General features: G+C 36.8%; 2 protein-coding genes across 3 annotated transcripts in view; both read right to left on the bottom strand.

The window, feature by feature from the left end:
• The window catches only part of GTDC1 (glycosyltransferase like domain containing 1), a gene marked incomplete at its 5' end in the record, with an annotated part of 284050 nt that overhangs the window by 13824 nt on the left and 253451 nt on the right, over positions 1–16775 (bottom strand). Inside the window, 1 exon segment of the mRNA NM_001133298.1 lies at positions 10767–10876.
• Positions 1–16775, bottom strand: part of LOC134759345 (glycosyltransferase-like domain-containing protein 1) — a 190449-nt gene that overhangs the window by 13824 nt on the left and 159850 nt on the right. For both annotated transcript variants that reach the window (XM_063712772.1, XM_063712771.1), the window contains one exon: positions 10767–10876. In XM_063712772.1, coding sequence (XP_063568842.1) covers positions 10767–10876 — 110 coding nt within the window. The remainder of the gene's footprint in view (positions 1–10766; positions 10877–16775) is intronic.

Below are 16775 nucleotides of genomic sequence, written 5' to 3' on the forward strand. Positions count from 1 at the left end.
TGTGTACAACAGTATACCTACTATGTGCAGTGTGCTATATTATGGTGTTTTTTACAATTGTGGCTAATGGTTGTGAAATCAATTTAGAGCAGCATAAAAAGAAATTAAATCAGAAAAAGAAAACATCAGAGTGCGTCAAATGTAATAAGAATATGTATTTTAAAAGCCTTGTTTCAGTTATAAACATGTCTACATTAATAGGTATATTGAGCCACAGTGTAAATATATATCTTGATGTGGATCATAGTCAAAAGTTTGAAAACACAGCTGTACTAGGATCTTTGGGTCATATCAGGTTGTGTCAGATACAACTGCCATTATTCTCGAGAGCCTTCTATTATTGAAGTATGTATGATAAGTACACTGCAAAATGCAAACAAAATCTCATGGACATTCAAAGAAAGGAGGTAGTACATGTGTTTGAGAGGCCTGGGAAAGTGGCTGAGATGACTCTTGGAAGATGGGTTGAGCTTTGACAAATAAAGGAGGAGGGAGGGGCACTGGGTGGTGACATATGAGCCATCTTCAGGGAACACTGACTAATCTAGGCTACAGTCCAGGATATAATGTTTAAGGATTGAAGTAAGGCTAGGAAGGTAGCTGAAACCATATCAGGAAAGTCAGAACAATGAAGTTGTACTTAATGTGATAAGATCAGAAGAGAAGGTGAGATACATGGGCTCATCTTTAGGGTGTTTTTAGTCAGCCTCACAAAGACCTAAAGATAAACTCAACAAGAAAGAATAAAAGCTCCCATAGGATACTTGAAGGTGAAGAACGAGTGAGAGGCAATGACAGGATCAAAAAACACACCAGGGTAGCTGGAATAATTGCTGCTGGCAGCACAGGTAGACATCAGAATGGTGAGGAATAAAAAGTGTTTTCAATATACCTTTGTAACAAATCTGCACATGTAACCCCCTGAACCTATGATAAAAGTGAAAAAAAAAATACAGGTAGAAAACAAAGTGTATTGAAAAAGTATAATTATTATGCTTACGGTTTTCATAATACACATTTCAGAAAGCGTCACTAAGTAAAATCCCCTTGGGGGTGGGAATTTTAAGTCTGCATTTTAAAAGCTGAGAAATCTCCAAGGTCCCTTCTAGTTCTATCTTCTTTGGAATGACTTTATTTTACAGATGAGTCAAGTAAGGCTGAAAGAGGTGACATGGCTAATCAGTGGCAGAGCTGGAACTAGACCCTGAGCCTTATAAATTCCAGGACAGTGTTCATTTCATGGCAGCATATATCTGATGGTTTCCATTTCATAAATGTAACAATTTAGCCAAGGAGAGATATAGCTGGAAAAACTCACTAGTTGGATCCAGATATTCTGCTTTCTGTCAGAGACTCCTGTTCTGATAGGCATTGCAGGAAACAGGAATATTAAAACAAACAGGCCTTCCCCCATAGTCTTTTATTGGGGAAATGTTATTTTGACCATACCACACTCCAAATCATGACCATATACAACTATAGGAACTCAAAACCAAGTATAGCAACTACATCCTAAGATCTCCCATCAAACCTAAATCTCATATGCATTTACAGGCTTTCAAAATTAAGGTCTGTTTCCAATTTCCTATTTGTCTAGTAATGTCGATCTTTTCCATTAATTAATTTATTTTCCTGTGTCTTTCCCAAGTACACATTTCTCAAACTTCGAGGACAGCTTATGAAAATGACAGAGCATTTTCCCTCAGTGATGTTTTCATATTTATAATTTTTGAGAACAATTTCTTGAGAGATGTTTTGGGAGCTGTATTCCAGAACTCATTATCTTCATGGTCTTCCCTGGTAGGATGGATAAATGATCTTGCCTTAAGAGTTGCAATGAATCTTCTGGTTTCAGTAGAAAAGATTATTCTACTTCCAGAAGCTGCAGGAGTAGACTTTAAGCCCAGGGACTGGCATGCCTGGGAGTGATCCTAGAAAAAAGACGGATTCTCACAGGACACATTGAGGAATGAGAGTGAGTTGTTACCAGTTACTTGCAGCTGGTGAATGTTCTGAGCATTTGGGAGGGAAGGGTATCAGCCCAGTTAATAAGCCTTTCCTGAGAAAGGAAAAGATAGCTTCACAGATACTGAAAGGGAACCTCATCCTTGTTAGGGTATCAATAAAAGCTGGGCCAGGGTAGCACTCCCACCTGGAGTGCTGCAGACTCCTCTTCTGTGGGGCTGTTTCAAAAGTTCTACTCTTCACCTACAAAGTGCCTTCCAGTCAGTTATACCATGACCCTATTATGGCAGCCAAGTGACAAGTGATATATATATCACTATGATGCAGTGTGATACATGCTTTGCAACTGATGGAATGAGTATAGATGCCATGAAACAACAGGAAGGAAAGAGAAGAGGAAGGTATAGAGTTGGGATTTTGCCAGGTGGAGAAAGGGTTTGACAGTGTCTACATGGGGAGGAAGAAAGGAATTTAAGCAACAAATAACACAAGACCTAGAGGTGGGTAAGGGCACAGCTGTATTCAGGAAATGGCAAAGATAACTGGAATTCATGAGGAACTAGCCTAGGGTGAGATTTTGAAGAACCTCCCCTGCTATAAAGGAAATTAAGTTCATCCTGCAGAAAATCTGAGACAAACACTTATTATTGTTATACTATTATGATTATCTTCTTGGATGTTCTAGGTTTAGACAGAACACTGATAATAGCAAGTGGATGTACTCAGTGTCAAGGTATCCAGAGCCTGGGAGACTAATCTGAAGCCTTTGTAGGAGTCAAGGGCCTAGAAGAAAAGGGCAAGAACTGGAAAAGAGGCAACAGAATCAGAATGAGGCATGGGATCAAGAAAGAATAGGATCTTAGTCACCTGTTCACTATGGGACAGTAGAGAAGAGAATGAGGCAAGAACAACTTTTGTCATCTGTTTTTTTCCTTCTTGGAATTATTTCCATGGGATACATTCCCTGTGAAATGTCTGAGTGAAACAAAGGGTAGAGCAATATAGTTCAGGAAAAATAATGTACATCACCATCACCATACATGCAGATGTTGTCCCACAAGTGGGCTAGTCTTAGTTACAAGTCTTTACTTTTATTGTTTTGTTCAATGCAACTGCTCGGTCATAATTTTTTTTGTATTTACATGTATTTCATTACTGGTAAAATTAGAGAGTTTTCCCCCCTAAAATTTGATTTAGTATTTATTTCTTCTGATATTATCACCTCTTTATTAGTGTGTGACCTCAGGCAAGTTATTTAACTAAAGCCTTAGTGTCCTCACCCATACACAGGGGAAAGTAATTATACTTATTGAGGGGATTGTTGTGATACAAAATGAGATATCAGAGTAAAAGCCTAGCCCTGGCTTGGTGCAGAGTAAGAATTCAGTAGATTACTGTACTTATAATAATGTGTTGATGCTATTGCAAACCTTTACTTATAAATGTATAATTTGTTGTTTTATCATATAAATGTTATTTATTTTATTCAATTAACTGATTTCACTAAGAAAAAATACTCTGTTTTTGAGCTAGGGTAAGTGTATTAGTAAATTGTGTTATCATAAGTTTGTTGGCTCTTAAATGTATATACAAGTTGTATTTCTGCTTCTCCATTTCTGCCTAGTTTTTTTTTTTTTTTACTTTCATATTTTAAATCTGTATGGTACTCTTTGAAAAGGTCTCACTTCATACATGTTCTGAATTTGGTAGGACATGTTTTCCTTCATGATTCCTTTGCTAGTTTGCCCTTTCATTTATTTATTTTGTTCAGATTTTAGAACCACTTTGTGAGGATATGTAAAGTAATATTCTGGCACCCTAATTGGAGCCTTGTTAAATTCATAAATTATCTTAAGAGATACCATCATTTCTATTTAGCATGTATTCTTTTTCTGTCAGGAGCTTATATGCCTACCTTTAATTGAATCTTCCTTACTTTTCCGATTATGTTTTGTTGTTTTCTTTATTTCAGCAAAGGACTGGGAGACAGAAGCCTTCAGTTTGAATTTCAGATTCTTGAAAACTAACTTTCTCAATCATGTTCTTGGGAAAGTAACTATGTGTTCATTTCTAAGAATCATGTGAAGGTGGCTCTGTCTACTGAGAATCTACTTCAAATCCATGCTACTAAAATGGAGCTAATATGCGTCATTTCCTCAGCTATAATTTGAGGAGGTTAATAATTGTTAAATCACTAGACTGCTATAAGGTTTGCCCATAAACATTGTAAATAATGTATTCAAAATTATTAAAATGTTACAATATAGACAAGAGTGTGATATAATAAAATGTAATTATATAAACATTTTTGTTTTCTAATGAGCCAGTAAGATTCCAGAGGGGAGGAACCATGTCTTCATCTCTTGGTATCCACAATACTTTACATGGTGCTAGACCATAAGAGGAACTCAGTAAGTAATTATATGTTAGGGAATGAATAATGATAAAAAATTATAAGGAAAAGGAATAGGTTTAGGGAATGGTATGGTCTGGAGAAAAATGAGTTTATTCAATCTTACTAGTACATTAACCTCATCTCAATGTATTTATTTTTTGTTGTTTTTTTGAGACAACAAGGTCTCTCTCTGCCACTGTGCCTGGCCTTATCTTCTTATAATTCAACATTTATCAATACATTAGTAGCTTTCCTTTTCCTAGGCTCTCCTTGTGACAAAATTTTACAACTTTATATTAGTGTGATGTATGTTATTTGTGTCCTAGAACCTTTCTAGTATTTCCCCCTTAGTATAGCTCCTCTGCTGAAAATGAGACAGGAGCTGGGAGCTGAGTGAAGGAGAAGATGGAAGTGGAGGGAAATGTTATATAATTATCTAACATTTGACTCCAGAGCCAAGAACCAGAAATATGCCAAGATCATAGTAATAACCATTGTCATACCAGATACTAACCAGAAGCTTTCCATATACTGTTCTTAACCTCAAATTAAAGGTGAAACAGAAAGACTTCTGTCTGCCAAAACCATAGTTCAGGTTTTTGGTTTCCTTGTAACCTTTCTGGCTGCCCTAATGTCTAAAGCTAAAACTCCTTTTTCCACCATGTCTGCAGCATGGAAAGAAGGCTTGTTTAAGTCTTTGGCAGTTCACAGAAAAGAATATTTTGTTTAGAATTACCATTTGTGGGAAATTATTAAGTACACAAACACATTCCACTTATTTGATATCTTAAGCATTTTGTTCTTCTTTTTTTTTTTTTTTTTTTTTAAATAATCTCAAGGGCTAACAATGTGACCTTATCATGAGAATTGGCCAAAACTCAAATATTTGCATTGAGGAGCTTCTAGGCTTTTTGTTTCATTTGTAATATGGAGTCTGATGCAGATGCTTTATGTAGCAGAATGACCTTTCCAATTTTCTGAATAAAAACAAAATGAACTTTTAAGGTACAGGATCATTCATGTCTCCTATGGATCCAAAATGCATTAAAAACTCATTCCATGTACAAACTCTGGAGGCAAGTCCATGAGTCCTATAATAAAATCTGCATAGTAGTTTAGATAGCACTTTCCCTCAAATTATCTAATTGTGCTGAAATCCTCATTACAACTCACTGAAGTTGATAGGGCAGGTGATTTTATTATTATTTCCCTTTCCCATCTCCTCCTTTTCATTGCACAGATGGATGAACATGAGTTAACTTAGAAAGCTTCAAGAGACCCAGTCCGAAGCCTGGTTTGCTAAGTTCAATTCCCACAAATCAGTTTCTCAATCTAGGCACTATTGACATTTTAGGTTGGATAATTATTTGCCGTGGGGGCTGTCTGGTGTACCACAGAATGTTTAGCAGCACCTCTGGTCTCTACCTACTAGATGCCAGGAGCACCATCCCATTGCGCAACAGTTGTGACAGCCAAAAATGTCTCCAGACATTGCCAAATGTCCCTGGAGGTGGAGATGGGAATCTCTGGTTGAAAACCACTAAAAGCTTTTCAAAACGCCAAGTCACCTGTAAGTGATAAGTAACTCCATTTCTACAGAGACTACCTCCACTTCATATCTGCTGTGCTTTCCAGGACATAGTTGCTAGATGTGTCATCAGATACCAGCTGGGTTGTTTCCAGCAAGAATATTACAGGCAATGAAATAGTTGTCCCTTATCCACAGGGGATGAATTGCAAGACCTCTATTGCATGCCTGAAACTGTAGGTAGTACTGAACCCTATGTATACTATGTTTTTTTTTCCTATTCATTTCACATGAGCGGCCAGGAATTTCTCACCGTTATCAACTCCTGCTTTCTTACCTGTAAAACAGGGATGATTCTGTGAATTTCCCTGTAGAGCACAGGCTGAGCATTTGCCTTTGAGGTAGACTGATTGGGTAGTTTCAGGAGAGTGACTTAACCTCCCCGTGCCTTACTTTTTTCAGCTGTAAATGGTAATTCCAACAGTGCCAATTCACAGGGCTATTGTGAAGACTACATAAGGCAATGCATAAAGGGCTGAGGACAGTGTCTAGCACATGCTATGTGCTCAAGAAATGTCAGTTCTATCATTTTTAAGGAATGTTCTATTAAGTGATGAACAAAGCACTGGAGTGGGACTATAAGTTTCGAATGCCACAGAACATGTCTACTTCATTCACCATTGCATCCTAAATGTCCAACAGTGCCTGGAACAAATAACGTATTTTTAAAAACATTTATTGAAAAAATATAGCAGTGACTAGGGCTGAGGAAAACTGACTCCCAGGTTCTACTCCGAACCCTGCCACTATCTACTGCCCATCTCACCCACTGCGCCCAGCAGTGAGGCCTTGGGAAAGTCACTGATTCTAGATCTCTCATCTCCTGTAAAATGAAGGGATGATGCAAAAGACCTATAAACTGTAGCACTATAAATTATAACTGACACTCTTAATTCTACTATACTTTTTAGGAAAAAGATTACAAAAACTTTGTAACAACATAATTTTTGCTTGAAAACAATCAACAGTATAGAGACTCTACAAAGTTGCTGAGTTATAGTTTTCAAAAGAAATTTAGTGATGATTGTTTGCTTCACCAGAAAGGGCAGTAAAACTTGGCACTAATGCCATCACTCAGTGGTGTGCCACTTTCCCCCCAAGAGTTCTGTAGAGAGGGAAAGAAAACAAAGCTGAAAACAGAGTAATCAATGGTCCTGCAGTGATATATTAAGCCTTTCTTGGTTTTCCAATCCTTCTGGCTTGTATGTGAAAGAGAAATGCTTGACTCACTTATAGGCAATGTAATCAAAGTGACTTAAGCTTTCAGAGTCTGTTTCCCTACCTATAAAATGGGATAGGGTAATACCTACCCTCAATGGGAGTATCATGAGCATTACATAAAACAATCAGGCAAATGGCCAAGAAAGAAGCACACTTTCAATTAATGGAAGTTATTAATAGCATAATAATAATTGCAAGTATTTACAAGAGAACCATATCCCTACAAATGTTAACAGCATTAAGAGTAATTCTTCTGGCTACGTATCACACAGTATATAATTTTTTTTTTTTTTTTTGAGACAGAGTCTCACTCTGTTGTCCAGGCTGGAGTGCAATGGCATGATCTTGGCTCACTGCAACCTGCGCCTCCCAGGTTCAAGTGATTCTCCAGCCTCAGCCTCCCAGGTAGCTGGGATTACCCGCGTGCACTACCATGCCTGGCAAATTTTTGTATTTTCAGTAGAGATGGGGTTTCACCATGTTGGCCAGGCTGGTCTTGAGCTCCTGACCTCAGGTGATCCACCCACCTTGGCCTCCCAAGGTGCTGGTATTACAGGTGTGAGCCACTGCACCTGGCCAGAAATGCTAATGTAGTACCCTAAGAGACATCAGACAAAGAAATGCATGCCAGCTAGGTAATCCTTTTTGTGGAAGCGCTAGATAAGAGATTAGGAATGCTGAATGGTGAGCTGGGAAAAAATTAATGTTTAAAGTTAGAGAAACAGTTGGGTCAGAAAAAAAGAACATGAAAAAGCAGTATAGCTCAGTGGCTAAAGCACTACCTAGCTGAGTGGCCTATTTGTTTCTCCACCTGGGAAAAAATGGAGGTAGCAATACTGAACACGATTGTTATAAAGGATTAGAGAGTTAATATTCATGAACAGCTTAGAACACCTGGAATACAGTAAATGCTATCTAAGAACCTGTTACATAAACTAGAGGGGTGACAATAATGGCTGAAGTGACACAGAATGGCCTATTAGGAAGCCTTTGTTGTAGAGAACAGCAAAGCGGCCTTCTAAAGGCACAACCTGGAAAGCTACCAGCTCTTTTATCCATTCCACATCCGGGCTCCTCCTCTGTGCAAGGTGAAGTGCCATGGCTGTGAAGAGTCAATTCACATTTGAAATGGTAGAGATGAACCAGTGGCTGAGGCAGAAAAAAATCTCTGTTGATACTAGGAGTAACACAAGCACGTGTATAGACAATATGCTATCCCTTCCTGTGGGCTTCCACAGTACTCCCTGTGTACTTCACAGCATCCCAGTTAGACAGAGATCCCTGAGGGGGAAACTGAGTGCTGTTCACTGTGGAATCCCCCCTCCACAGTGCTCAGTAAGTATGTGTGGAAGCGAAGACAAAGTGAGCAATAATTACTCACCTGTAATTACTGAGCACTAAGTACTTGGACCCCTCACTGCTCCACACCCTATTTTCAACACTCCATATTGCTCTAAATAACTCAAGGTCAATGTGTGGGAGAGGAGAGATGTAATCCCAGAACTTAGGCTTTTGAGTAAAAACTGAGTCTTCTTTGTAGTGGTGGCCTGAAAGTACGCAGTGGTAAAACCAGCTAAGAAGCCTTCTGATGGGGGGAATTTCCTCCAGCATCATTTCTCAGTCCATCCACAAACACCTCAAAGCTGGTACAAACAAAACTGAACTTAAGAGCTTTGCAAATGAGCTGATCTTTTCTTTCCTTCCTTCTCTATAGCCACCCATCTATCAAATTCTCTTCTGTGCTTTCCTTGAGAACATCCCTCTCATACAGCCCTCTCACTAATCTCTCTGCCGGCACCTTACAGGATCACACTGGGATTACTACCAGAGGGTCTTACTGTGATTCTGTCTACATATCATTGCGAGACACAGCTTCCTAAAATACAGGTTTCATCATATTTCTTTCCTGTTCAAGATCTGGGCTCCCTATACCTTACCTTTACCCAATCTACTTTGGTTATCAAGCTCCTCCATATTTGGGCCCTACCCTACCTGTGTAATGCACATACCAACTTACTTACTAAGGTCTGCATGTAGAATGTCCCGTTCTGTTTAATGACCTCACAGCACTCATCATTGAAGTTTTTCTCTCATTTAATCACATCTTCTAAAATGTTGGCTTCTTGTGCTTTGCCCCTGTTGTTTCCCCTTTTGGAATAACTTAATCCTCTTTTCTGGCTACTCAAGTACCAGCCCTTCAATTAACACTCGAAACCACCTGTGTGGCTTAGATAATGTATAATTATATTACCTTGTGTTTCACCCTCTGTTGCCTATGTGTAGGCACAAGTGTTCCCTTCTCAAAAAAAAAAATTATAAATTTCTTGAGAGCAGGGAGTTTGCATTATTTTTACTTCTTTGTCCAATAAATATTCACTGAGCTCCACCATTGTGTCAAGCACTGCAATGGGCTTTGGGGTACAATGACGAACACGACAGATACAGTCCCTGTCCTCATAGCATTTACATTCCAGTGTGTATGGGCCATCTGTGCTTGTGTGCATATGCGTGAAAGAGATGAAAAAATTTACACATTGATAAAAACTGAGGTAAGTACCATGAAGATGAAGTATGGGGTGCTGAGAAATCATGACAAAGCTTCACAGCGAAAGAAAATGCCCCTGAGCTGAGATCAAAAGCATAAAATAGAAATAAACAGGTAAACGTCCAAAGGTCTCAAGAAGCCTGGTATCTTAGGGAAACTGGGAAAAGGTCAGTATCCACAGCTGCAGAGGGCAGAAGATGAGCCATATGAGACAAGGCTACTGAGATGCAGGCTGGGTGTAGTTCCTGACACTGTACTAGAATCAAGAAGCACTTGCTAAGTGAAAGTAAACTTCAGGTGTTCCTTAGGAGTCATAATGCACAATGGCAAAAGTTATTTCTGAAATATTGTTGCTTGTACATTTGATTTTTCAAATAATGCTGAACACCCAAAGCTTAAAAGACATGAATACTTGTATAACTTGTGTGCTTATGAATCCTCATTTTACTGACCCAAATGTGAACCGTGAGGATGCAGGGTGAAGGAAATGCCTCTTTGAAAAGGCTCCATGTGGCATTAATAAAGAGAGGATCTGCTGCTATCAGCTTCCGATTTTTGTCTTTCTCAAGTTCAATAAACAGGGCATGGACCACTGACAACTATGTCATGGACTATAGTCCATTCCACATTACAAGTTAGATGCCAAAATGCTTTACATAGGCCACCTAACAGATGGTAATATATTGCAGCCAATACCAATGTGAGCAGGATTCAAACCAGTGACCCCAGAGGTGAGAGGTTGTATATCCAATTACAAATTCCCACTTTCCTTAAGTGTTAAGATGCCTAAAGCAATATATTTTATTTACATCAAGATGCATTGTATAAACTATATTTGATCAAAGAGATGACTTCACATTCTCAACTTAAATCAAAGAATGCTTACTTAAGTATTTTTTTAATTGAATCAGACTTTAATGCCATCGTATAATCTTTTGGTTAACAGTGCTCATCTTGATTATTCTAACAAAGGGAAACATGGAAATTAATACTTACATTGTAGAGCTTATGTCATCTATAAAAATACGCATTAGAAAATTCAACAGAGGTACCTGGGACATCTGTGAAGGTTTCTCCAAGTATAGACACGTGGAAATTGAGTCCTAAGTCTTTAAGATGCATTAATACCTTAAAAAAGCTTTCTGGATCTTTATCATGCTCCCTGGAAATAAACACACAAAATATAACTTGTGTTACCTTAGGGCATGTGTTAGGAAAAGTGGTTTCACTTCCTACAGTATCAATTTTTTTCATGGTCTATTGCTGGTTGGGGAGCCTCTGGTATCCAAGTGGAGATTTCTTCCTATAACTTCACACTATAGCATCAGCAGTATTTTCATGTCCACAAACTTGTCTCTTATGATCAGAACCTAGTCCTATTGAAGTTTTAAGGCTCTGCAGCCTTAAAGGAGAAATCTGCCTTTTCACATCTTAAGGCTGGACTACAGAAAGTGTAGTGTATTTACTCTTCCCCAAAATGGTTAATTTTCTACTTAACAAAAAAAAAAAACTTTTTTTTTTTTTAATGTAAGAAAAGACCAATCTTCAAAGGCTGACTCTCCAATGATCAGGAGAATGTACCAAAGATGCTTTTCATTTCCATAGGTCTGAATACCTTCCTCTCACATTTACTGAGCTTCTTTGTGCCCACAAGGAACGCACAATTTAGGGAGATTAGAGACCCTCTCACTAATCTCTCATTTTAAATAATTGAATGGAGAATTATAAATACATCAAAAGGAGGTAGGTCTGGGTCTATGTCCGCTGAGTATTAACTTAGGAGTGGAGTTATGCCCATATAAAAGAACAGTAATAAAGATAATTCTTTCATTTAGTAGAGGCTTTGGAACACATGGATTATTTTTTGTTTGTTTAGCTTGTCAGTCTTCTTTGTAAATGACAGAATGAGAGGCTAAAGGACACTAACATTTTTAAAAATTCTACAATTAAACAAATCACATCAAAATGAAATGAGTTTTTTTTAACATCCTAAGGTGTGAATATTTCAGTATTTCTTGCATTTAATTACACTGTTTTAAATTATCTTATTTCAGACAGATGTGGACCAGATGTCTTCAAAATATTTGTTTTTTATTTATAATTCAGAATTTTAGCTTCTTTTTTACATTATGAAAAAATAGTTATATATCAGCAATTGAATTTCTCATTTACTAATTATGTAAAATAAATCTGTAAATTGATCAAACTGCTATATGAAATATGAAAATTACATCATTCAGGAAATCTCATGAAAAATGACATCTGCAACCCTAAATGTGTTAATTCACAATTCAGTCAATATTTTCAGTATCATGAATTAAAACAAATGTATCTTCTAATTAACATTTTAAAACAGCATTTATAATCTTATGAAATTGTAATATCTTATAGAATTAGAGTTCTATAACCATTTAAGTTCTATATCTCTCAGTTTGATTTAGTTCAAATAATAAAGAATGCAATGGTGAAATGTTCATTGCTTTTTAAGATGATGTGTTTTACATACATGTACCATTGGGAAGTTTCTGGATAGCTCTCATAGGTACTACTGCTACGGGCAAGAACAAAGACTCAAAACAGTTTGAATGTAAAGAATATGCCATACGCCATCTTCAACCATAGCAATCAAATAGCTGCCACCTAATCTACACAATATTCTTTTAGTCTGATTCTCTAGGAAGTACTTAGATGAAAAGATTGGAAATAATATAATATATCTTAAAGTGGTAGTATCACCATAGGGAAATCTAGCTATTCAGTTCTCTAAATTTTTCATTTTGAGTTCCAAAATTTTGGCTATGGATACCTAAGAGATCTTATATTTTAAATATGGCTGGATTTTTTTTAATTTTTATTTTTGGTATTAAAGTAAAAGTAGATGAGGTTTGGAGTTGGGAGGAGTTTTAATCGGGTAGAGCTGTAGTTCTTAAGAGATTCCAATGTGAATATTTTCAAAGCAGCAGGCTTTATAAACCTCAGTTCTCAGTGTTTTTATACAAGATAAATGCATTACAATCCTGCTGTATTCTTTAGCTATTTCCTATAGGTGGACAAAAGCTTTCATATTCAATAGTTACTTTGCATAAGAACACAAAAGAGATTTGTGTGAATCCCCTCTTTTTGTTTAAACCGTAATATATGGTCAAATGTAAGGTGAGATTTTTTCATTCCCAAAGTTATCCCTCAGAAAAAGAGGCATTTTATACTAAAGTCCTTATAAAGTCTCTCATAATACCAGGCATTCTCTCAATTATTTTATTTTAAACAAAGTACTGTTTAGGGAACATGGATTAGCCTGAAACAACTGATGAGAGTTTTGGATGGTTTTAGCAATCATTCACTTGATGGGACTGGTAAAAACAGAAGCAAAGGAATTTAATATTGAGTTGGTAATTATTTTAGGAGACATGACCTAACAATTCTAAGTGCTGGATGTTGCTGAAAACAAGTATTTTAAAGATCACTAAAAAAAGTGCTGGATGTTGCTGAAAACAAGTATTTTAAAGATCACTAAAAAAAGTAACAGTTAAGTGGTTACTGGAGATAAGTAGTAAGTGGGTTTTTTTCTTTTTTTATAGTTGGGGAAAAGATTTCCATCATACACAGTTTCACAAAGTCCTGCACCCCAAGCTACTTAGACTCAATTCCAGATGACAGGTGGTGAAAACAAGCCAGCTGCCTGAAGAGGTGCCACCATTATGAACTCAAGAATGCATGGAAGGGGGAATTGGATCAAAACTCCTTCATGAAATTAAGAGTGGGAAAAGAGCAATACTTCTAAAAATTATTACTTACAGTATGCATTTAAAGTATTATTTATGTCTAAATTAGTAAGTTACATATTATAAATATACAAGTTTATTTCATCTATGTCATGCCAACTTTAATATAATCAATTTAGTTGAAAAAAATTTGGGGTTTTCTTTTTAGAAAAATGAGAAATTGCCTAATATTCAATTATTAAAGATGTACACAAATATTTGGCTACAGCCACATATCAAGGCACGGATGATATTCAATGGCAGAGCTCAATATATTTTGTTTAGTAAAGAACTCATTCTAGCTATCTAATGGATCATCCATAGATTTTACCCCAGAGCCTATGACATTAATGAACCCATTTAGCATACTATGTGAATTTGTCTTAAATTCCTTTCTAGGAAATTTAATGTGAAACTCTCATACATATGATTTTAGAATAAAGCATTAAATACATAGAATGTAGGATTTAAAGATAATATACTGAGTGCCTCTTTCTGCTAACAGCTATTAATATTAAACATACGTACAGTAGTATGCCCAATTTGCTACAACCATATTTGTAGATTTATGGGCTCCTAAACACTCTTATTCTCATCCACTGCTGGTAGGAATATAAATTGAAACAATCTTTTAAAGGGTAATTTGATAATGTAAATAATAAGCCTTAAAATATAAATAACTTTTACCCAAGTAGTTGCAATTTAGGAAAGTTATTCTATAAAATAATTAAAGATGTGCATAGAAATTCAGCTAGAGTATGTTCACAGCAGCATTGTTTATAATGGCAACCATCTGTAAATGACCTAATGGAATGATAAGTAAATGTATTTTGACACACATATATGATGCAATACCATGCAGCCATTAAAAAAATGTTGTATAAATATACTTCTTGAAGTAGAAAAATATTCAAGAAATACTGTAAAGTAAAAGAGAGATGACAGAGTGGCATGATTTGTGTGATCTGTTTTTCTAAGACAAATGAATGTGTATGTCTAGGAAAGTTTGGGATAGGTATACCAAAAGTTAATGGAAATTATCTTTAGGGGTTGTTACGTTTCTTTTTTTTTTTTGCATGTTTTCTATTGTTCCTTTAATAAACATTTTTATAGAAATCATTTTAATGCTTTTAAGAAATTATCCATCACTAATATTCCACTATAAAATTACTAGATTTTTTTGCTTAGCCCTGTAACATTTTCAGTATTTACAGCAGCATAATTCCTTCTTTCCTATAATCCCTATACATTTGACAGCTGCCAATCAAGACAACTTAAGTCTTCAAAAAATATTCCAGAAGGTAAGTCAGGGTCCAAGCTTCCCAACAATTTCCATACTCTTGAGTAGGTAAGAATGAAACAGTATGGCTGGGAATTCATTCTTCTGCACCACCACTATGGCAGAAGAGACCAGCGCAGAAATATTTCAAGCTTACTGGAAGCAGTAGATACAGCAAGAACAGCTTTTATTCCCAAATATTATTCAGAACATTTGAAAAGCATAAACTGTTTCCATGTGTTTTTTATTCCTATATCTGTTCTCTCTCTCTGTTGCCTTTCCAGTTTAGTTTCTTAGAGCTAAATTTCTTCTTATTCATCACTTAACATTCATTCAGTAAATATTTATTGAGGATTTCTAAGATCTCCATACTTGTCACTTACACTGAACTGTTATCCTTTCCTATTTTTCCACATAACTATACATACTGAATACAATCTCTTTAGTTTCTTCCCTTGCTTAGGCAGAACACTAGTTCTTTATGAATGCTATAGCGTTCCCAGGAGCATGTCACTCTGGCCTGAGGGCTCCATCAGGAGAGGATAAATGTTACTTGTTTTGTTTACTACTAACGACCCAGTACCTAGCTAAGTAGTGGTAGATAATACTTGTGTTCATCAGTATCCACTCATTCTCTCCTTCTGGGCACACAGAAGACTCCATCTTCATCTTCTTCCAGTAGTATAAGGACATTGGACTACTTCTGGCCAATGGAGTGATGTATGCCACTTTCAGACAAAAGTATCTAAAAGCAGTTCTGGCTACATCTTTCTCTGCTGTGGTGGACCTTAAGACGTCTTGTGTTAAGAGGATTAATTTTAAAGAGTGATGCAGTCTGGGTTGCCACATGGAGGAGAGTTGCCCTGTAAAGCCACCTAAACATGCAGCAGACTTTGAGTAGGTGAGAAAAATATAGTTTGGTTGGGTTTAAGCAACTGAGATTTGGGGTGGGGGAGTGTCTTCATTACTGCAGCATAATGTGGCCTATCCTAACACATTATCTGTGGCATAAAATTAGCTCCTCTATAAATATTTGTTGAATAAATGAAGGTGTAGGAAAAGCAAGTTACATTTATAGAGCTCCTGTTACATTCCAGATTCCATGTTAAGCACCTGATCATAATCTTACTTAAGCCTCTCAACCAAGTGGTCATACAAATATAACTATTCCTTCAAGATCACACAGAAGAGACTGGGTCTGCATCTGAAATTACATCTAATCACTATGAAGTCATTTTCTTTTAGGCAGTTTTTGACTTTTTTTTTTTTCCTTCCCACATATAATCAGAAGAAAAACAGAGTTGGTGCCTTCAGCCCATAGCAACATTTCCAGATCATTAAATCATAAACATTCTTTAGTTTCTTGTTACTTGAGGTTCAAACTCATCAGATAATGGATGGCAATAAGGATATGGAGAAGCAATAAGGAATTATGGTGTCTCCAAAACAATGGTATCAAATTTCTTCACCTTTCTGATATTCTGCTAACCTTCATCTTTACTTCCCATTATGAAATAGCACTTCATTTCCAAATCCAGTGATGTGTTCCTTATTCAAAAACATGAGGCTTCTATTTACCACCCTGTCCTAGCTGTTAGAATTACCGACTTCTCCACTATGCTTTTGAGGGCCACACACTCTTCGCTCCTTTCTGCATGCCTGACACACAAGGGATCAGCTTTGGTTTCCCTTCATGCCTGCAGCTTCTACTTCCCACATGGTGTGTCATAGTGCTTTGAACATTAATTCAGACAGTAGTCTCATTAGCCACTGATTTCTCAACTTCTCTGTCTGTTTTGCTCCTGCTCTTGTTTTCTCTCTTTTGGCTACTACCAGTGCTTTCTCTAATCCTACAGGTGCTCCTCACCATCATTTACTTAGAGTTGACAAAGACCAACAACATCCATGTGGCTTTCTGCAAATGTTCACACTGCATTCCACGCTTTAAGTTTGCTTTTTGAGGGAGGGTGGAAAGGACAGTCCAGAAAGAACTGGCTCAGCCTCTGTCTAGCAGTAGGCCG

This window comes from Pongo abelii, chromosome 11 (genome assembly GCF_028885655.2).
Source record: "Pongo abelii isolate AG06213 chromosome 11, NHGRI_mPonAbe1-v2.0_pri, whole genome shotgun sequence".
In the NCBI taxonomy this organism is placed as follows: Eukaryota; Metazoa; Chordata; class Mammalia; order Primates; family Hominidae; genus Pongo; species Pongo abelii.